The sequence below is a fragment of the Oncorhynchus gorbuscha genome, linkage group LG19 (assembly GCF_021184085.1).
Source record: "Oncorhynchus gorbuscha isolate QuinsamMale2020 ecotype Even-year linkage group LG19, OgorEven_v1.0, whole genome shotgun sequence".
NCBI classification, from domain to species: domain Eukaryota; kingdom Metazoa; phylum Chordata; class Actinopteri; order Salmoniformes; family Salmonidae; genus Oncorhynchus; species Oncorhynchus gorbuscha.
The window spans coordinates 6,191,332-6,213,455 of NC_060191.1; the positions used below are offsets into that span (position 1 = coordinate 6,191,332).

At 48.1% G+C, this 22,124-nt stretch overlaps 1 protein-coding gene and 1 pseudogene across 1 annotated transcript; both read right to left on the bottom strand.

Annotated features, from left to right (window-relative positions):
• Positions 1–5,771: 5,771 nt before the first annotated feature.
• On the bottom strand, positions 5,772–9,574 carry LOC124004766 (annotated as a pseudogene).
• A 1,767-nt stretch (positions 9,575–11,341) lies between these two features.
• On the bottom strand, positions 11,342–22,045 carry znf628 (zinc finger protein 628). The gene is made up of 14 exons (XM_046315593.1): positions 21,907–22,045; positions 20,854–21,466; positions 20,467–20,539; positions 19,892–20,313; positions 19,613–19,727; positions 19,438–19,569; positions 19,060–19,239; positions 16,067–16,421; positions 15,727–15,881; positions 15,126–15,368; positions 13,348–13,560; positions 12,757–13,098; positions 11,682–11,915; positions 11,342–11,359 (listed from the first exon to the last, which is right to left on the bottom strand). Exons 2-14 carry the CDS (start codon positions 21,357–21,359, stop codon positions 11,342–11,344), a joined length of 2,988 nt encoding a protein of 995 aa, XP_046171549.1. The 5' UTR covers positions 21,360–21,466; positions 21,907–22,045.
• Between the last annotated feature and the right edge of the window lie 79 nt (positions 22,046–22,124).

Genomic DNA, 22,124 nt, shown 5'->3' on the forward strand with positions numbered 1-22,124 from the left:
TCCTCTCTCTATTTCCCTTTAGTATCTCTCCTCCTCCTCCTCTCTCTATTTCCCTATAGTATCTCTCCTCCTCCTCCTCTCTATTTCCCTTTAGTGTCTCTGCTCCTCCTCCTCTCTCTATTTCCCTATAGTATCTCTGCTCCTCCTCTCTCTATTTCCCTTTAGTATCTCTCCTCCTCCTCCTCTCTCTATTTCCCTATAGTATCTCTCCTCCTCCTCTCTCTATTTCCCTATAGTATCTCTCCTCCTCCACTCTCTATTTCCCTTTAGTGTCTCTGCTCCTCCTCTCTCTATTTCCCTTTAGTATCTCTCCTCCTCCTCCTCTCTCTATTTCCCTATAGTATCTCTCCTCCTCCTCCACTCTCTATTTCCCTTTAGTGTCTCTGCTCCTCCTCCTCTCTCTATTTCCCTTTAGTATCTCTCCTCCTCTCTCTATTTCCCTTTAGTATCTCTCCTCCTCCTCCTCTCTCTATTTCCCTTTAGTATCTCTGCTCCTCCTCTCTCTATTTCCCTTTAGTATCTCTCCTCCTCCTCCTCTCTCTATTTCCCTATAGTATCTCTCCTCCTCCTCCACTCTCTATTTCCCTTTAGTGTCTCTGTTCCTCCTCCTCTCTCTATTTCCCTTTAGTATCTCTGCTCCTCCTCTCTCTATTTCCCTTTAGTATCTCTCCTCCTCCTCCTCTCTCTATTTCCCTATAGTATCTCTCCTCCTCCTCCACTCTCTATTTCCCTTTAGTATCTCTGCTCCTCCTCTCTCTATTTCCCTTTAGTATCTCTCCTCCTCCTCCTCTCTCTATTTCCCTATAGTATCTCTCCTCCTCCTCCTCTCTCTATTTCCCTATAGTATCTCTCCTCCTCCTCCTCTCTCTATTTCCCTATAGTATCTCTCCTCCTCCTCCTCTCTCTCTATTTCCCTTTAGTGTCTCTGCTCCTCCGCTCTCTATTTCCCTTTAGTATCTCTCCTCCTCCTCCTCTCTCTATTTCCCTTTAGTATCTCTCCTCCTCCTCCTCCTCTCTCTATTTCCCTTTAGTATCTCTCCTCCTCCTCCCCTCTCTATTTCCCTTTAGTATCTCTCCTCCTCCTCCTCCTCCTCCTCCTCTATTTACCTATAGTATCTCTCCTCCTCCTCCTCTCTCCATTTCCCTTTAGTATCTCTCCTCCTCCTCCTCCTCTATTTCCCTATAGTATCTCTCCTCCTCCTCTCTCTATTTCCCTTTAGTATCTATCCTCCTCCTCCTCTCTCTTTATTTCCCTTTAGTATCTCTCCTCCTCCTCCTCCTCTATTTCCCTATAGTATCTGCCCTCCTCCTCTCTCTATTTCCCTATAGTATCTCTCCTCCTCCTCCACTCTCTATTTCCCTTTAGTATCTCTCCTCCTCCTCCTCTCTCTATTTCCCTTTAGTATCTCTCCTCCTCTCTCTATTTCCCTATAGTATCTCTCCTCCTCCTCTCTCTATTTCCCTATAGTATCTCTCCTCCTCTCTCTATTTCCCTTTAGTGTCTCTGCTCCTCCTCCTCTATTTCCCTTTAGTGTCTCTCCTCCTCTTCCTCTCTCTATTTCCCTATAGTATCTCTCCTCCTCCTCCTCCTCTCTCTATTTCCCTTTAGTGTCTCTGCTCCTCCTCCTCTATTTCCCTTTAGTATCTCTCCTCCTCTTCCTCTCTCTATTTCCCTTTAGTATCTCTCCTCCTCCTCTCTCTACTTCCCTATAGCATCTCTCCTCCTCCTCCTCCTCCTCTCTCTATTTCCCTTTAGTGTCTCTGCTCCTCCTCCTCTATTTCCCTTTAGTATCTCTCCTCCTCTTCCTCTCTCTATTTCCCTTTAGTATCTCTCCTCCTCCTCTCTCTACTTCCCTATAGCATCTCTCCTCCTCCTCCTCTCTATTTCCCTATAGTATCTCTCCTCCTCTCTCTATTTCCCTATAGTATCTCTCCTCCTCCTCCTCTCTCTATTTCCCTATAGTATCTCTCCTCCTCCTCTCTCTATTACCCTATAGTATCTCTCCTCCTCTCTCTATTTCCCTATAGTATCTTTCCTCCTCTCTCCATTTCCCTATAGTATCTCTCCTCCTCTCTCTATTTCCCTATAGCATCTCTCCTCCTCCTCCTCCTCTCTCTATTTCCCTATAGTATCTCTCCTCCTCCTCTCTCTATTACCCTATAGTATCTCTCCTCCTCTCTCTATTTCCCTATAGTATCTCTCCTCCTCCTCTCTCTATTACCCTATAGTATCTCTCCTCCTCTCTCTATTTCCCTATAGTATCTTTCCTCCTCTCTCCATTTCCCTATAGTATCTCTCCTCCTCTCTCTACTTCCCTATAGTATCTCTCCTCCTCCTCCTCTCTCTATTTCCCTATTGTATCTCTCCTCTTCCTCTCTCTATTTCCCTATAGTATCTCTCCTCTTTCTCTCTCTATTTCCCTATAGCATCCCTCCTCCTCCTCTCTCTATTTCTCTATAGTTTCTCTCCTCCTCCTCCTCTCTCTATTTCCCTATAGTATCTCTCCTCCTCTCTCTATTTCCCTATAGTATCTCTCCTCCTCCTCTCTCTATTTCCCTATAGTATCTCTCCTCCCCCTCCTCTCTATTTCCCTATAGTATCTCTCCTCCTCCTCTCTCTATTTTCCTATAGTATCTCTCCGCCTATATAATAATAATAATATAATAATATATGCCATTTAGCAGACGCTTTTATCCAAAGCGACTTACAGTCATGTGTGCATACATTCTACGTATGGGTGGTCCCGGGGATTGAACCCACTACCCTGGCGTTACAAGCGCCATGCTCTACCAACTGAGCTACAGAAGGACCGCCTCCTCTCTCTATTTCCTGATAGTATCTCTCCTCCTACTTATCTCTATTTCCCTATAGTATCTTTCTTCCTCCTCCTCTCTCTATTTCCCTTTAGTATCCCTCCTCCTCCTCCTCCTCCTCCTCCTCCTCCTCCTCTCTATTTCCCTATAGTATATTTCCTCCTCCTCTCTCTATTTCCCTATAGTATCTCTCCTCCTCCTCTCTCTATTTCCCTATAGCATCTCTCCTCCTCCTCTCTCTATTTCCCTATAGTATCTCTCCTCCTCCTCTCTATTTCCCTATGGTATCTCTCCTCCTCCTCTCTCTATTTCCCTATAGTATCTCTCCTCCTCCTCTCTCTATTTCCCTATAGTATATTTCCTCCTCATCTCTCTATTTCCCTATAGTATCTCTCCTCCTCCTCTCTCTATTTCCCTATAGTATCTCTCCTCCTCCTCTCTCTATTTCCCTATAGTATCTCTCCTCCTCCTCTCTCTATTTCCCTATAGTATATTTCCTCCTCATCTCTCTATTTCCCTATAGTATCTCTCCTCCTCCTCCTCTCTATTTCCCTATAGTGTCTCTGCTCCTCCTCTCTCTATTTCCCTTTAGTATCTCTCCTCCTCCTCCTCCTCTCTCTATTTCCCTATAGTATCGCTCCTCCTCCTCCTCTCTCTATTTCCCTATAGTATTTTTCCGCCTCTCTCTATTTCCCTATAGTATCTCTCCTCCTCTTCCTCTCTCTATTTCCCTTTAGTATCTCTCCTCCTCCTCCTCTCTCTATTTCCCTATAGTATCTCTCCTCCTCCTCCTCTCTCTATTTCCCTTTAGTATCTCTGCTCCTCCTCCTCTCTATTTCCCTATAGTATCTCTCCTCCTCTCTCTATTTCCCTATAGCATCTCTCCTCCTCCTCCTCCTCTCTCTATTTCCCTATAGTATCTCTCCTCCTCCTCTCTCTATTACCCTATAGTATCTCTCCTCCTCTCTCTATTTCCCTATAGTATCTCTCCTCCTCCTCTCTCTATTACCCTATAGTATCTCTCCTCCTCTCTCTATTTCCCTATAGTATCTTTCCTCCTCTCTCCATTTCCCTATAGTATCTCTCCTCCTCTCTCTACTTCCCTATAGTATCTCTCCTCCTCCTCCTCTCTCTATTTCCCTATTGTATCTCTCCTCTTCCTCTCTCTATTTCCCTATAGTATCTCTCCTCTTTCTCTCTCTATTTCCCTATAGCATCCCTCCTCCTCCTCTCTCTATTTCTCTATAGTTTCTCTCCTCCTCCTCCTCTCTCTATTTCCCTATAGTATCTCTCCTCCTCTCTCTATTTCCCTATAGTATCTCTCCTCCTCCTCTCTCTATTTCCCTATAGTATCTCTCCTCCCCCTCCTCTCTATTTCCCTATAGTATCTCTCCTCCTCCTCTCTCTATTTTCCTATAGTATCTCTCCGCCTCCTCTCTCTATTTCCTGATAGTATCTCTCCTCCTACTTATCTCTATTTCCCTATAGTATCTTTCTTCCTCCTCCTCTCTCTATTTCCCTTTAGTATCCCTCCTCCTCCTCCTCCTCCTCCTCCTCCTCCTCTCTATTTCCCTATAGTATATTTCCTCCTCCTCTCTCTATTTCCCTATAGTATCTCTCCTCCTCCTCTCTCTATTTCCCTATAGCATCTCTCCTCCTCCTCTCTCTATTTCCCTATAGTATCTCTCCTCCTCCTCTCTATTTCCCTATAGTATCTCTCCTCCTCCTCTCTCTATTTCCCTATAGTATCTCTCCTCCTCCTCTCTCTATTTCCCTATAGTATATTTCCTCCTCCTCTCTCTATTTCCCTATAGTATCTCTCCTCCTCCTCTCTCTATTTCCCTATAGTATCTCTCCTCCTCCTCTCTCTATTTCCCTATAGTATCTCTCCTCCTCCTCTCTCTATTTCCCTATAGTATATTTCCTCCTCATCTCTCTATTTCCCTATAGTATCTCTCCTCCTCCTCCTCTCTATTTCCCTATAGTGTCTCTGCTCCTCCTCTCTCTATTTCCCTTTAGTATCTCTCCTCCTCCTCCTCCTCTCTCTATTTCCCTATAGTATCGCTCCTCCACCTCCTCTCTCTATTTCCCTATAGTATTTTTCCGCCTCTCTCTATTTCCCTATAGTATCTCTCCTCCTCTTCCTCTCTCTATTTCCCTTTAGTATCTCTCCTCCTCCTCCTCTCTCTATTTCCCTATAGTATCTCTCCTCCTCCTCCTCTCTCTATTTCCCTTTAGTATCTCTGCTCCTCCTCCTCTCTATTTCCCTATAGTATCTCTCCTCCTCTCTCTATTCCCTATAGTATCTCTCCTCCTCCTCCTCTCTCTATTTCCCTATAGTATCTCTCCTCCTCCTCCTCTCTCTATTACCCTATAGTATCTCTCCTCTTCCTCTCTCCCTATAGTATGTATCCTCCTCCTCTCGATTTCCCCATAGTATCTCTCCTCCTCTCTCTATTTCCCTATAGTATCTCTCCTCCTCCTCCTCTCTCTATTTCCCTATTGTATCTCTCCTCTTCCTCTCTCTATTTCCCTATAGTATCTCTCCTCTTCCTCTCTCTATTTCCCTATAGTATCTCTCCTCTCTCTACTTCCCTATAGTATCTCTCCTCCTCCTCTCTCTATTTCCCTATTGTATCTCTCCTCTTCCGCTCTCTATTTCCCTATAGTATCTCTCCTCTTCCTCTCTCTATTTCCCTATAGCATCCCTCCTCCTCCTCTCTCTATTTCTCTATAGTATCTCTCCTCCTCCTCCTCTCTCTATTTCCCTATAGTATATCTCCTCCTCTCTCTATTTCCCTATAGTATCTCTCCTCCTCTCTCTATTTCCCTATAGTATCTCTCCTCCTCTCTCTATTTCCCTATAGTATCTCTCCTCTTCCCCTCTCTATTTCCCTTTAGCATCTCTCCTCCTCCTCTCTCTATTTCCCTATAGTATCTCTCCTCCTCTCTCTATTTCCCTATAGTATCTCTCCTCCTCTCTCTATTTCTCTATAGTATCTCTCAGTATCTCTCCTCTCTCTATTTCCTTTTAGTATATCTTCTTTGTCTTATTTTCCACATTGCCTTCGTTTTTCTCCTCCATCACTTGAGGTCTTTGACAAACACCTTGGTGACAATGGAAGCCCAGAAATGTCCTCTCTGGCTGCTCTTCATCCTCCTCTTTTTCCTCCCCATCGTAGCCCACCTCCCCCTGCAGCCTGTAGCCCAGCTTCCTGAAGAAGGCGTCTCCTACTGCAGAGGGGTAGGGGACGTGGGCGTAGACCCTCCTGGCCCCTGTCTGCCTCTCCCTCTGCTCCAGACTCTGAACCAGCAGTCTGCCGAGGCCCTCCCAGCGGTACCAGCAGCCCACCACCACCCTGCAGAACCTCCTCATCCCCAGACGAGTCACCCTCCCTGGACACACAGCCCACAATCTCCCCTCACAGTCCACCACCCACACCTGCCCTGCTGCCTTCTCCCTCTCCACGTCTACGATCTCAGGAGACGAGTCTTTGTCCTTGTCCTCTGCCTTGGGTTTGGTCCTCCGTCTGGCCTTGCCCTTTAATGACAGATAATAATCAACTTTATTTGTGCAGCAACCCAAAGCACGAAAAGTCCAAATCACCAAAACACCATAGTAAAACTGAGCAATGCATGTAACATCCACAACATACAGTACCTAAAGTCAAAGAAAAGGAAACTTACTTTAGCCGGTGGGGGTTTCCCACTGATCCTGCTATAGGGGTTGGGAAGGGTCTCGTCCTGCGCCCCTCGGTAACTGCTCCCCACATAGTCCCAGTACGGCCGGCTGGTGCCCAGCACTCCGGTGGAGCGTGGCATGGTGAACTTGAGGTAGATGATGAGCAGGAAGACAGGGATGATGAGGGCCAGGATGAAGGAAGCAGTGGAGGACAGAAGAGAGTGTCCAGTGGCCAGGAGTAGGAGGCAGACAGGACGAGTCAGGATGTGGAGGATCAGACGGTTTTCTGTTCCCTGACAACTCTCCTACAGAGAGAAAGAGAGGGACAACGAGAGGGAGAGGGGGAAGAAAGAGCAAGAGAGAGAGAGAGAGGAGGAGAAAGATCAAGATAGAGAGAGAGGGGAGGAGAAAGATCAAGAGAGAGAGAGACAGAGAGAGAGGGGAGGAGAAAGATCAAGAGAGAGAGAGAGAGAGAGAGAGAGGGGAGGAGAAAGATCAAGAGAGAGAGAGAGAGAGAGAGAGAGGGGAGGAGAAAGATCAAGAGAGAGAGAGAGAGAGAGAGAGAGAGAGAGAGAGAGGGGAGGAGAAAGATCAAGAGAGAGAGAGAGAGAGGGGAGGAGAAAGATCAAGAGAGAGAGAGAGAGAGAGGGGAGGAGAAAGATCAAGAGAGAGAGAGAGAGAGAGAGAGAGAGGAGAGAGAGAGGAGGAGAAAGATCAAGAGAGAGAGAGAGAGAGAGAGAGGAGGAGAAAGATCAAGAGAGAGAGAGAGAGGTCGTAAGGGATGGGGCCAGAGAGAGAGAGAGAGAGAGAGAGGTCGTAAGAGATGGGGCCAGAGAGAGAGAGAGAGAGAGAGAGAGAGAGAGAGAGAGAGAGAGAGAGAGAGAGAGAGAGAGAGAGAGGGGAGGAGAAAGATCAAGAGAGAGAGAGAGAGAGGGGAGGAGAAAGATCAAGAGAGAGAGAGAGAGGAGAGAGAGGAGGAGAAAGATCAAGAGAGAGAGAGAGAGAGAGAGAGGAGGAGAAAGATCAAGAGAGAGAGAGAGAGGTCGTAAGAGATGGGGCCAGAGAGAGAGAGAGAGAGAGAGAGGTCGTAAGAGATGGGGCCAGAGAGAGAGAGAGAGAGAGAGAGAGAGAGAGAGAGAGAGAGAGAGAGAGAGAGAGAGAGAGAGAGAGAGAGAGAGGAGGAGAAAGATCAAGAGAGAGAGAGAGAGAGAGAGAGAGAGAGAGAGAGAGAGAGAGGGGAGGAGAAAGATCAAGAGAGAGAGAGAGAGAGGGGAGGAGAAAGATCAAGAGAGAGAGAGAGAGAGGGGAGGAGAAAGATCAAGAGAGAGAGAGAGAGAGGAGAGAGAGAGGAGGAGAAAGATCAAGAGAGAGAGAGAGAGAGAGAGAGGTCGTAAGGGATGGGGCCAGAGAGAGAGAGAGAGAGGTCGTAAGAGATGGGGCCAGAGAGAGAGAGAGAGAGAGAGAGAGAGAGAGAGAGGTCGTAAGAGATGGGGCCAGAGAGAGAGAGAGAGAGAGAGAGAGAGAGAGAGAGGTCGTAAGAGATGGGGCCAGAGAGAGAGAGAGAGAGAGAGAGAGAGGTCGTAAGAGATGGGGCCAGAGAGAGAGAGAGAGAGAGAGAGGTCGTAAGAGATGGGGCCAGAGAGAGAGAGAGAGAGAGGTCGTAAGAGATGGGGCCAGAGAGAGAGAGAGAGAGAGAGGTCGTAAGAGATGGGGCCAGAGAGAGAGAGAGAGAGAGAGGTCGTAAGAGATGGGGCCAGAGAGAGAGAGAGAGAGAGAGGTCGTAAGAGATGGGGCCAGAGAGAGAGAGAGAGAGAGAGGTCGTAAGAGATGGGGCCAGAGAGAGAGAGAGAGGTCGTAAGAGATGGGGCCAGAGAGAGAGAGAGAGAGAGAGGTCGTAAGAGATGGGGCCGGAGAGAGAGAGAGAGAGAGAGGTCGTAAGAGATGGGGCCAGAGAGAGAGAGAGAGAGAGAGGTCGTAAGAGATGGGGCCAGAGAGAGAGAGAGAGAGAGAGGTCGTAAGAGATGGGGCCAGAGAGAGAGAGAGAGAGAGAGAGGTCGTAAGAGATGGGGCCAGAGAGAGAGAGAGAGAGAGAGGTCGTAAGAGATGGGGCCAGAGAGAGAGAGAGAGAGAGAGGTCGTAAGAGATGGGGCCAGAGAGAGAGAGAGAGAGAGGTCGTAAGAGATGGGGCCAGAGAGAGAGAGAGAGAGAGAGGTCGTAAGAGATGGGGCCAGAGAGAGAGAGAGAGAGAGAGGTCGTAAGAGATGGGGAGAGAGAGAGAGAGAGAGAGAGAGAGGTCGTAAGAGATGGGGCCAGAGAGAGAGAGAGAGAGAGAGGTCGTAAGAGATGGGGCCAGAGAGAGAGAGAGAGAGAGAGGTCGTAAGAGATGGGGCCAGAGAGAGAGAGAGAGAGAGAGGTCGTAAGAGATGGGGCCAGAGAGAGAGAGAGAGAGAGAGGTCGTAAGAGATGGGGCCAGAGAGAGAGAGAGAGAGAGAGGTCAAGAGATGGGGCCAGAGAGAGAGAGAGAGAGAGAGGTCGTAAGAGATGGGGCCAGAGAGAGAGAGAGAGAGGTCGTAAGAGATGGGGCCAGAGAGAGAGAGAGAGAGAGAGGTCGTAAGAGATGGGGCCAGAGAGAGAGAGAGGTCGTAAGAGATGGGGCCAGAGAGAGAGAGAGAGGTCGTAAGAGATGGGGCCAGAGAGAGAGAGAGAGGTCGTAAGAGATGGGGCCAGAGAGAGAAAGGCCAGTTTGAGTGGTAACCTGAAAAAGTACTCTTACAAAAAAAGGTTCTAGAGCAGCTGAGAGTGTAGAGACAGAGCATAACTCAGGCTTGAAGTGTGTATGTGTGTGTGTGTGTGCATAACTTTAAGGATAAAACACACACCTTGATGATAGCTTTGACAGTCTCGATGTCATCCTCCCTCATCCTCCTCATTACCACCTGATCTAGCTCCAGCTTTACCATGTCTGGACTTCACACACACACACCTCACACAGCAACACACACACCCTCACTCACGTACACCTCACACAGCAACACACACACCCTGACACACGCACACCTCATACAGCAACACACACACACACACACCCTCACTCACGTACACCTCATACAGCAACACACACACACACACCCTCACTCACACACACCTCATACAGCAACACACACCGGTCTGCAAATAACGAAAATCTCATGGTCACATAATACATTGCTTTGTACAAATACACTATGTGGTTGAACTTTGCATATTTGATGACATACAACACTACAATGACAATATACAGCGGAGTATTTACATTCTGGTTACCATAGTAGCCAAATGGTATAAAATCGTATTCAAGATGATGGGAATGTGGTGGGTTATATTTGATCCAGGCTATTTGGGGTTTGAGGCCATGACTCAGAAGGAAAGCAATCCATCCCTGTAACACTGTATACGTAGCCTACATAGATACCCGGGTTGGTCTCAATTTTGAAATAAATTGCTTCTACTTTCCAGTTTATTGAGAAGTCATTGAAAAGGCCCTTTTTTCCATGATTGGATTGTGATTTTGGTTTATTTCCTGAATTGACTGCCTTCATTTGACAGATACACATTGAAAACACATGACATTATAGTATGAGGGCAGATCCCTATGATATCCCTCTATCTGAGACTATGTATGCCAGGATACATACAGTAGGTGGCTGCATTGTGCAACAAAGTAACAGCACAACGTTTGTTACTACAATGTAACAACCGATGCGTCACACAGGCACAGGTTGATACAATGTAACAACCGATGCGTCACACAGGCACAGGTTGGCACAATGTGTTAGTTGTGAGTGCAGTGGCGTTTCCTCCCAAAATCAAGCTAAATAACGGGGGATTATTTGAGGGGGTCGGGAAAGGATTTGTCTATTGCATGGCCACACTGCTTCTACAAGGCGTATCAACAACAAACAACGGGCCAAGAGACTCCGTTAGACCACTGTTGGTCTTCTATGTACAATAAAATGGAGTTCGCAAATCAATAATATGAAAATTAAAAGGCAAATCATATATTTTGAGCCTGTATTGAACACGTTGACATGTTTTAAATGGTGAGTGAAGGGTTCTTCATGCGTAATGTCTAAATAAACGTCGAATCTTCTCGTTCATCCCGGTCGAGCCTACCTCGCCTACCTTGCAAACGTGCAGCGTTGGACCAGCGCCGAATGCAGGGAAACGGATTAATATATTCGCTGTGTATTTATTCCTTTAAAACGATTTTTCTTATGTTTGATTCAATGACTCGCAATACTTGCGTGGCCACCATGGCCACCTATTGCAAATGTAGTGTTACGTAGTTTAACGATAACATTTACTGTCATGAACGCTGTCTCTACGCACATTTGCATTGCGAGTACCTGGGCCGCAGAAAATTGACTGACCTGCTACGTGAACGTGGTCAGTCGCACTCGTGGAGAACCGCTATTTCCCATAATAAACTGTGATTGTCCGTTATTCTGAGCAGATCCTCTTCCTCTTTAGATAAAGGGACATATTTATATTTACGAAATAAGAAAGGTGAATTAATCTGCATTCATTAAAAAATAGTAACAACTTTATTAATAATGACTATTTCCTAGTATGAATATTTATAGTGAAACCGAGCCAACATAGCCATCTATTCATCCACAAAAAAAACTCTTAGGTGTTTTATATCAACACTGTCAACATGACAGTTTAATTGAAACTCAGTCATTTGTTGAGGTCCCTCTTCATTAACAGTCAGTGAATGCAACTCTTCGTGTTTCTGGCACCTTGGTATTGTTTCCTACAGTACTTTCTATAGTCTCTTTCTGAACGACCATACTCTCCTTTAGTTCAGTAGCTGGACAAGGCCTCCACATCAAAAACACACTCACACATTGCGCACACGCATATGTACATTCATGTGTGCACACACATGCACACGCCTTCACACACATTTCCTGACAGTGGTTGTTTGGTTTAGGTTTAAGAGAACTGAGAGTTAGGTGTAGGGCCATTCGTAGCTGTGTTTTCTCCTTCATTCGCTCCAGTCTCTATTTCAATGCATTCCGCTGAGTTCCTGTCTTTTTTCAGGCCTCTCAGTTATTCCACTCCCTCCTTTTGCTTCACTCCTCTCTACAGTTACTCCTCCTTCCCCTCTGTCCATCCCTTCTCTTAGACTGCTGGTGCTAACCTCAATTATGACGATCCCCTCTCCTCCCTCCAGCTGAAAGATGCCCTCCATTGGCCCCCTGCCCTCCCCTATTGCCCCCCCTGCCCCGCTGTAACTGCCCCCTTCTCCCTCCCCACCCCCTTCGCCTTGGATCAGGGCTATCATCTGCACACTCTCTCCAGACCCCTGGCCCACCATCTTGTTCTCATCCCCCAGCTCAAACACCACCTCCTGCCCATTCAGAGGCATTAAGGCCTGGGGAGGCGGGCAGGAAAGTTCCAGGCTGTTGCTGGGGCCTTCTGGATAGCCACGGTCAGAAGTGGTCCGTTCTTCGCTCTGCGGCTCTGTTTGGAAGTGAAGCACAAAGGACTCTCCCCTCGCCACCATCCTCCCCTACTCGTCTTTCTCCTTCCCTCACTCCTCCCCATTCCTGTAGCAGGTTCAGTGACACCAGGCCTCCTTTCTCCTTCCCTCCCTCTCTCTGTCCTTCTCTCTCTCTTTCTCTCTCTCCCTCAGTCTGAAAGCGCAGCACGTATGACTCCCCATCCCCCTCTCTGCCCATTCCTCCTTGCCCCCCCACCCCAGACCCCTCCCCTTCAAACTGCAACACGTAGGACCCTCCTCCCTCTCCTCCTATCTTTACCTCTTCCTTCTTCCTCCCTTCTTTCTGGAAGCAGAGGACATACTGTTCCCCTCTCATGTCCTGCTCAGTGGACTTGCCCAACTCTGGGGCGGTTTGGCGTTCCCCAACCCAGGCCACAGGGTCAGACGGCAGGGAGGACGGGGTAACCGTGGTAACTGAGTTAACTGTGGCAACCTTTAGGGGTCCTGAGGTAACAGTGGCAGAGGTAGAGGAGGAGGGGGTAGAAACAGAGACAGAGGCTGTTGGTGGTGAGAAAGGACTTTGTGACTTGGCGGGTAAAGACGATGGCAATGATGATGTCATAGTGTTGGCAGCAGTAACAGTAGCTGGAGTGACACTAGTTACATTACAGCTAGACACAGCTATTACATCCCCCGACTGACTGACGGGGGCTGTTGTCATGGTGACAGAGGTGGTTGTCGTAGCAACCAAGGAGGTAGTATGCCGACCTACAGCGGCTTTGGGTTTCCGTCCTCTCCTGGACCTGGCTGTCCGGGTACTTTTCCCTAAAATGGGCTTGTTCAGCATAGAGTTCAGGGAGGGAGTTGTTGTCTTAGCAATGGGAGGGTTGTTTACATTGTTGTTGGTGGTGATGATGAACCTGGGCTGCTGTTGTTGCTGGGATATGGTCTGGAAATGTTGCATCTGGGTTTGGGCAGGGTTTAGAACTGTCTGGACCAATGGGAGGCCCTGGGGCTCCAGGGTGGGCTGGGGATTGGTCGCTGTGGTGGGGACGAGAATCAGGCTGGGCTGGCTCCCATTGGTGGAGGGGCATTGTAGGAGGATGTACTGTGTCTGGGGGGGGGAGGCGGAGGGGGAGGAGGGGGGGTGGGGGCAGACAGGGGGATGAGCTGAAGCCCATTTGCTGTCTGGATCATGAAGTAGTTCTGGGAGGTGTTGGGGGGAATGTCCAGCGCAGGCTGAGACACGATCAGAGACCCAGAGTTCCCTGTGGTCTCTAGGGTGATGGGGTTTAGTAAGGTGGTGGTGGTTGTCACCCCTCCACCCCCTTTACCTGCCCTGCCTCCCTCCTTCCCCCCCCACCCCAGCGTCCCCGGCCACAGCCCCGTTCCCATGGGTCCTCATGTGCCTCTGCAAGTAGGACTGCATGACAAACTCCTTCCCACAGAAGGGACATTTGTAGTCCTTCCTGGAGGAGTGGGTTCTCAGGTGGAGCTGGAGATTGGAGGAGTGGGTGAAGCTCTTGTGACACTGGGCACACTGGAAGGGCCGCTCGCCTGAGTGGGTGCGTTCGTGCTGATGGAGAGAGAGGAGGGTAGGGAGGATGAGAGAAAGATAAAGGGAGAGGAGAAAGTGTTTGTGACAGAGTGATACAGTGCATTCGGAAAGTATTCAGACCGCTTTACATTTTACACATTTTGTTCTAAAATGGATTCAATTGTTTTTTTCCACATTATCTCCACACAATACCGTGTGCAAATTTATAATTGAAATATCACCTTTACATACAGTTAAAGTTGGAAGTTTACATACTCCTTAGCCAAATACATTTAAACTAAGTTTTTCACAATTCCTGACATTTAACCCTAGGAAAAATTTCCTGTCTTAGGTCAGTTACGATCACCACCTTATTTTTAGAATGTGAAATGTCAGAATAATAGTAGAGAATTATTTATTTCAGCTTTTATTTTTTTCATCACATTCCCAGTGGGTCAGAAGTTTACATACACTCAATTAGTATTTGGTAGCATTGCCTTTAAATTGTTTAACTTGGGTCAAACGTTTCAGGTAGCCTTCCACAAACTTCCCACAATAAGTTGGGTGAATTTTGGCCCATTCCTCCTGACAGAGCTGGTGTAACTGAGTCAGGTTTGTAGGCCCCTTTGCTCGCACACGCTTTTACAGTTCTGCCCACAACTTTTCTATAGGATTGAGGTCAGGGCTTTGTGTGGCCACTCCAATACATTGGCTTTGTTGTCCTTAAGCCATTTTGCCACAACTTTTGAAGTATGCTTGGGGTCATTGTCCATTTGGAAGACCCATTTGCGACCAAGCCTGAACTTCCTGACTGATGTCTTGAGATGTTGCTTCAATATATCCACATCATTTTTCTGCTTCATGATGCCATCTATTTTGTGAAGTGCACCAGTCCCTCCTGCAGCAAAGCACCCCACAGCATGATGCTGCCACCCCCGTACTTCACGGTTGAGATTGTGTTCTTTGGCTTGCAAGCCTCCCCCTTTTTCCTCCAAACATAACAATGGTCATTATGGCTAAACAGTTCCATTTCTGGCTTCTTCCTTGCTGAGCGGCCTTTCAGGTTAGGTCAATATAGGACTCGTTTTACTGTGGATATAGATACTTTTGTACCTGTTTCCTCCAGCATCTTCACAATGTCCTTTGCTGTTGTTCTGGGATTGATTTGCACTTTTCACACCAAAGTACGTTCATCTCTTGGAGACAGAATGCGTCTCCTTCCTGAGTGGTATGACGGCTGCGTGGTCCCATGGTGTTTATACTTGCGTACTATTGTTTGTACAGATGAACGTGGTACCTTCAGGCGTTTGGAAATTGCTCCCAAGGATTCCACCATAATTTGCAAATAAATTCATAAAAAAATCCTACAATGTGATTTTCTGTATTTTTTTTTCTCATTTTGTCTGTCATAGTTGACGAGTACCTATGATGAAAATTACAGGCCTCTCATCTTTTTAAGTGGGAGAACTTGCACAATTGGTGGCTGACTAAATACTTTTTTGCCCCACTGTATATATATATATATATAGAGAAAGAGATGGAGCAACTGTACACAATATCATAAGAATCCAAGCAACGGCCATAGCAGAGCTATCTGTGCTGACCTGTTTGAGGTTAGAGGTCTGTGAGAAGGACTTGGAGCAGACGGGACAGATGTGAGGGCGCAGGCCAGAGTGGAGCTGACTGTGTCTCCTCAGACAGCTGCTGTTTTTGAAGGACTTGCCACACTCCTGACACACGTAGGGCCGCTCGCCCGTGTGCTGGCGCAGGTGGTACTGGTAGTGGGAGCTCCACTTGAAGGTGAGCTGGCAGTAGGGGCACTGGAACGCTCGCACACCTGTATGCACCTGGAGAGGAGGGGGGTCAGTCAGAAAATAACTGAATACGGCCTGGATTCTTCTGATAGTACAGGTACATTCAAAAGGTTGAACAAGAAAAGCAGGTCATAAAGTGCTATAATGCAGCAGTGCTGCTGTTCTGCACATTGTGACAAATGCTATAAGCTGCGTTCAGACAGGCTCCCAATTCTGATCTTTTTTTCTCACTAATTGGTCTTTTGACCAATCACATCAGATCTTTTCATATCAGATATGTTTGAAGGTTGATCTGATTGGTCAAAAGACTAATTAGTGAAAAGAAGATCAGAATTGGGCTGCCTGTCTAAACGCAGCCTTAGTGAGATAGAAATGGACGGATGTGTCTTACCCTCTGGTGTATGGAGAGCAGTGAGGATCTCTTGAAGCTCTTGCCACACTCTGTGCAGCGGTAGGGTCTCTCTCCTGTGTGGTCCCTCATGTGGTACCTCAGACCTGATGAGCCCTTGAAGGCCTTCCCACACTCAGAGCAACGGTACGGCCTCTCTGTACCATACCCACAGGGACGAGCAGAGGGAGAATGTACAAAAATAATGTTATATAGACTTATTTTCCCCCACACATCAATTCTACAGGTCATTTCATGAGCAGCAGTTGGTTCGGCTACTGTCAAGGTATCTCATTTTAAAAGTATTTTCTATCAAAATGCCAAAAGAAAAAGACTAACTCACCATTGTTCCCCCCAGCGTTCTTACTAGCTGCTCCTCTCCTCTGGCCCTTGACCACTGCTCTGCTGGATGCCTTCACCACCTCCCTGTCCCCCTCCTCGGTCACAGCCATCAGGCGGACGTGGATGTCCCCCTGGGTGTCCTGGTGCTGGTCCCCCTGGCTGGGGGAGGAGGGAAGGGGCAGGGAAAGGGACAGGGACGCGGGGCAGACGATCTCCGCCTCAGCCTCGGCCAGGAGGCGCTGCTCAGGGGTGTGGGAGTGCTGGTGGGTGAGCAGGGAAGAGAGGAGGGTGAAGGAGCGGTCGCATGCAGAGCAGCTGAACTGGGAGCGAGACTGAGAGGGAGAGAGGGAGTGGACCTGGAGAGGGAGCAGAAGGAGAGAAGAAGATTTGGGAAGAGAGGGTAATCAAAACGTCAGCTTTACAGACACCAAGGAGATCAGTTCAGACTAATCAAAGTGTAGATTACATCACACATTCCAGAGTTCCAACTTGTAATACAGCTGGAGGGACTTTCTACTAATGCATCCAATGGAACGGTCTGCGAAAGGCATACCGCCCGGGAGCTGCATGTGGATATGACAGCTCTCAAACAAAACCAATGATACGCTATGCAATTGTCGGTTATCGCAGGTTAATGCTTAACTGATTGAATCTAGGCCCAAGTTAGACGAAGTAGAAACAGACTGGCATCCAGGACAGAGACCTTATGACATAGTAGTGAGGATGTGCAGCCCACCAGCTGATTCGGTGAGCGAGTTCATTAGAAAGTGCATTGACGATGTTATAACCACAGCAACGATTAAAACATTCCCAAACCAGAAACCGTGGATTGATGGCAGCATTCGCGCGAAACTGAAAGCGCAAACCACTGCTTTGAACCAGGGCAAGGTGACTGGAAACATGACCGAATACAAACAGTGTAGCTATTCCCTCCGCAAGGCAATCAAACAAGCTAAGCATCAGTATAGAGACAAAGTAGAGTCGCAATTCAATGGCTCAGACACAAGAGGTATGTGGCAGGGTCTACAGTCAATCACGGATTACAAAAAGAAAACCAGCCCCGTCACGGACCAGGATGTCTTGCTCCCAGACAGACTAAATAACTTTTTTGCTCGCTTTGACGACACTACAGTGCCACTGACACGGCCCGCTACCAAAACCTGCGGACTCTCCTTCACTGCAGCCGACGTGAGCAAAACATTTAAACGTGTCAACCCTCGCAAGGCTGCAGGCCCAGACAGCATCCCCAGCCGCGCCCTCAGAGCATGCGCAGACTAGCTGGCTGGTGTGTTTACAGACATATTCAATCAATCCTTATCCCAGTCTGCTGTCCCCATATGCTTCAAGAGGGCCACCATTGTTCCTATTCCCAAGAAAGCTAAGGTAACGGAGCTAAATGACTACCGCCCCGTAGCACTCACTTCCGTCATCATGAAGTGCTTTGAGAGACTAGTCAAGGACCATATCACCTCCACCCTACCTGACACCCTAGACCCACTCCAATTTGCTTACCGCCCCAATAGGTCCACAGATGACACAATCGCAACCACACTGCACACTGCCCTAACCCATCTGGACGAGAGGAATACCTATGTGAGAATGCTGTTCATCGACTACAGCTCAGCATTTAACACCATAGTACCCTCCAAACTCGTCATCAAGCTTGAGACCCTGGGTCTTGACCCCGCCATGTGCAACTGGGTACTGGACTTCCTGACGGGCCGCCCCCAGGTGGTGAGGGTAGGTAACAACATCTCCACCCCGCTGATCCTCAACACTGGGGCCCCACAAGGGTGATTTCTGAGCCCTCTCCTGTACTCCCTGTTCACCCATGACTGCGTGGCCACGCACGCCTCCAACTCAATCATCAAGTTTGCGGACGACACTACAGTGGTAGGCTTGATTACCAACAACGACGAGAAGACCTACAGGGAGGAGGTGAAGGCCCTCGGAGTGTGGTGTCAGGAAAATAACCTCACACTCAACGTCAACAAAACAAAGGAGATAATTGTGGTCAGCAGAGGGAGCATCCCCCAATCCACATCGACGGGACAGTAGTGGAGAGGTTTTAAGTTCCTCGGCGTACACATCACAGACAAACTGAATTGGTGCACCCACAGAGACAGCGTGGTGAAGAAGGCGCAGCAGCGCCTCTTCAACCTCAGGAGGCTGAAGAAATTACATTTTCCACTAACATTGAGTGGCTGCTGCCAACATACTGACTCATCTCCAGCCACTTTAATAATGCAAATTGATGGGGGGAAAAAAAATGTAGCACTTGACACTTAATATAATGTTTACATACCCTACATTACTCATCTCATATGTATATGTATATACTGTACTCTCTATCATCTACTGCATCTTTATGTAATACATGTATCACTAGCCACATTAAAATATGCCACTTTGTTTACATACCCTACATTACTCATCTCATATGTATATGTATATACTGTACTCTATATCATCTACTGCATCTTTATGTAATACATGTATCACTAGCCACATTAAAATATGCCACTTTGTTTACATACCTACATTACTCATCTCATATGTATATGTATATACTGTACTCTATATCATCTACTGCATCTTGCCTATGCTGTTCTGTACCATCACTCATTCATATATCTTTATTTACATATTCTTTATCCCTTTACACTTGTGTGTATAAGAAGAAGAAGAAGATGAAATGCCATTTAGCAGACGCTTTTATCCAAAGCGACTTACAGTCATGTGTGCATACATTCTACGTATGGGTGGTCCCGGGAATCAAACCCACTACCCTGGCGTTACAAGCGCCATGCTCTACCAACTGAGCTACAGAAGGACAGGTAGTAGTTGTGGAATTGTTAGGTTAGATTACTCGTTGGTTATCACTGCATTGTCGGAACTAGAAGCACAAGCATTTCGCTACACCTGCATTAACATCTGCTAACCATGTGTATGTGACAAATAAAATGTGATTTGATTTGCTCAGCTGATAGGTACCTGTGCCAGGTGTCTGTTGAGCCCTCCGCTGGTCTTGAAGCTCTTCCCACAGTAGGCGCACTCTGTGCCCATCCCTGGACCTGTGGTGTTACCCCCTGTCTCCACGCTGTCTGTGGGGATCTGAGCCCCCACTGTGAAGCTCTGCAGCAGGTCAAAATCTGCCTGGGTAGTCCCCATATTCTGACATGGGACAAAACACTATTAGCCAAGAGTCATTGCACTACAACATCAACATCACGGCAGTCATATTAGCTGATATTGACCTAGAGGGTAGAGTAAGAAACCAAATATTGATCATGAATGGATGAATCTGGTGTGACCCTAAAACAGAGCCTTACGGGTAACCTCCCCAGGCTGAGACAGAGTCCAACTACTCACCCCTCCGTCCACTCCCCCGGTCAGTCCCAGTAGTTCAGCAGTAGTGTGTCCGTTCTCTGCTGCTGCCGTCGTCTCCACCACCTCCTCAAAGTCAGCCAGCAGATGCCCCACCCCTCCTTCTCCCCCCTCCCCCACCCCACTGCCCCCCCTCCTCCCCAGGGCCCAGGTGCATGGCCTGGTGGTCCTCTAGCTCTGTCCGTGTGCTGAATGTCTGACTACAGCTGCCACAGCTGTACAGCAGCACGCTGGCGCCCGACTCCGTGCTCATGTGCACTTCTGTCCCGATGGCCCTGGATGTGCACACGCCCCCCTGGGTGGGGGTGAGGGTGAGATGGGGCAGGAGGTGACCTGACGATAGGAACACCTCCCCAACCCCCAACCCCACGGTGGCCTCCTGGCTCACAAAGCCCATGTCCGTCAACATTTGAGATGTCATGTCCTCCCCCACTATCACTTCCTGTATCTCATCCCCCATGTTGTCTCCCCCTGTATCCCCCCCCCCTTTCCTTCACCAGTGTGACTTTGAGAATTCCGGTGCAGGGCCAGATTGGACGAGTGTGTGAAACTGCGTCCACACTCTCCACAGATGTAGGGCCTCTCTCCTGTGTGGATTCTCATGTGTTGTCTGAGGTTGGTGGACTGGGTGAAGGCCTTGGTACACACGGTGCACACGTAGGGTTTCAGACCCAGGTGAACGTTCTTGTGTCGGCGCAGGCTGCTGGAGTTCTTGAAGGCCTTGGGGCAGCTGTCGCAGGGGTAGGGGCACTCGCCCGTGTGCTGGCGCAGGTGGTACTGGTAGTGGGAGCTCCACTTGAAGGTGAGCGGGCAGTAGGGGCACTGGAAGGTCCGCAGGCCTGTGTGGACGCTACGATGGACCTGGAGACATGCACAAGAGAGAGGAGTACGTCCGTGACTGGTCCCTTAACCCCCAAAAGAGCCTTTTACTACTGTAACATTCAACTTTTTGTCAACATTCAACAAAAGTTTTAACACAAAATGGGGGAACCACTACTGGCCAGTGTTTCTCACCTGGAGCAGAGAGGAACGTTTGAAGGCTTTGTCACAGTCATCACACTTATAGGGCTTCTCCCCTGAATGAGACCTGCACAGAAAAAAAAACAAGAAAACAGACATCTACTGACCCTTCAATGGATCTACAGGGACATCCTACAGAAAGAATTCCTGCTCGTCTTGATTATTCCACTCGTTTCTAACGGCCCTAAATAGACTCACATTATATTGTTCACGTCACCTTTCCCTCATTTGGATTATTGTGACAGAACTAAACAGATGAAAACAGATGGACACAAGGAGAAGAATACTCTTCATAAAGTGAGATGTGTGTTATAAGCTGCAAGCATTTCTATAGCTAACTTTCACTGTGCCAGTCCCCCTCTGTCTCCCTCCCTGCAGTACCTCTGGTGGTACAGGAGTGCGGAGGAGCCCTTGAAGGCCTTGGGGCAGAGGTTACAGCGGTAGGGTCTCTCGTTGTTGTGGCTGCGCTGGTGGTGGGCCAGCCTTGAAGACCACTTGAAGCTCTTGCCACAGTCCAGGCACTGGAACGGGTGCTCAGGGTGCTCCTGGAGATGGGGCGCAGCCAGGACCGATGACGTCACCATCTGCGCCCCTACCCTGGTTAGCACTATATCCTCATTCCCCTCCACCATCCCTTTCTCCCCATCCACTTCTTCCCCCCTTTCCCTGTCCTCCTCCCCTTCTCCTGATCCCTGCAGCGATGGGAAGGGAGAGAGGGAGGACGACGATTGAGGGGGTAATGGTTCCGCTTGGACCACTAGAGTGGCCACTGAGTTTGCCATGTTGAGGCAAGACACGATTAGGGAATAAAAGGTTGTATGTTTGGTATTAATGTAAGTGTGTGTATTAGTGTTGGTGGAGCTGTGTCTCTTCTTTCCTGGTTTCATTCATTGCTGGTGGAAAGGTTCCTTCAGCTGATGTGACTCTGTTCCTCAGTGTGTGGAAACGATAGCTGTGCTGATGTAGTGTGTGGTCTCATTTCTTAAGAGTAGGACTGTGAAATAAAATAAAACACAAAGTATTGATCAATGACACAAGGTCCATGAACTAACACCAAAGCAACATTAACTATTGATCTCCATCTACAATTATTCAAACATTTACAATAAAGTCGGCCAAAAGGCGGACCCGCCTATCCCTTTAATTCCCACCTCCTCCCGACCCCTCGCTCCTCCCTGGCAGTTTTTCTGTTTATACGCGTCTGTCCCCGATGAGCGTGTGCGAAAAATGTCGGTTTCTCCCAGCTAAAAGGCAGAAAAACAAATGCTACCTACCCTATGTTGTAAACTATAAGCAGAAAATGTTACAGATGCCGGCTTCAATGCCTCCTTTGCAACTGGCCTGCGAATCTATAAGCCTTCGTCCGTGCGTCATTCTTCGCTATATAATGTTTGATAGGAATGGTGCGTTAGTAATATTGCAACAATTACTCACCTAGTATCATTAACTCGTGGCCAATGCTTTTGTTGATATTGTGAAAAGGGATTGAGACTCGCAGTGCTACTCCATACAACCTTAACAATAAACGTGAGCACAAACTAACTAGCTAGCTAGTAGTCACCCACCCGCTGCCGCCTCCCAACAACGACGATCGCTATAGGCTGGGTCTAGCCCCGAATGCACCACTGCCATTGGGCAAGAGCTTCAACAGT

What these genes read in the sequence shown, in the direction of transcription:
- znf628 (XM_046315593.1), bottom strand. Translation starts at nt 21,359, where the DNA reads ATGAAACCAGGAAAGAAGAGACACAGCTCCACCAACACTAATACACAC. An exon ending in TGGGGGATGAGATACAGGAA is followed by an intron (nt 19,728 to 19,891) that starts GTGATAGTGGGG and finishes GTGCACATCCAG; the next exon opens with GGCCATCGGGACAGAAGTGC. An exon ending in AGACCTCTAACCTCAAACAG is followed by an intron (nt 13,561 to 15,125) that starts GTCAGCACAGAT and finishes TCTCTCCATCAG; the next exon opens with CACGAACGCACCCACTCAGG.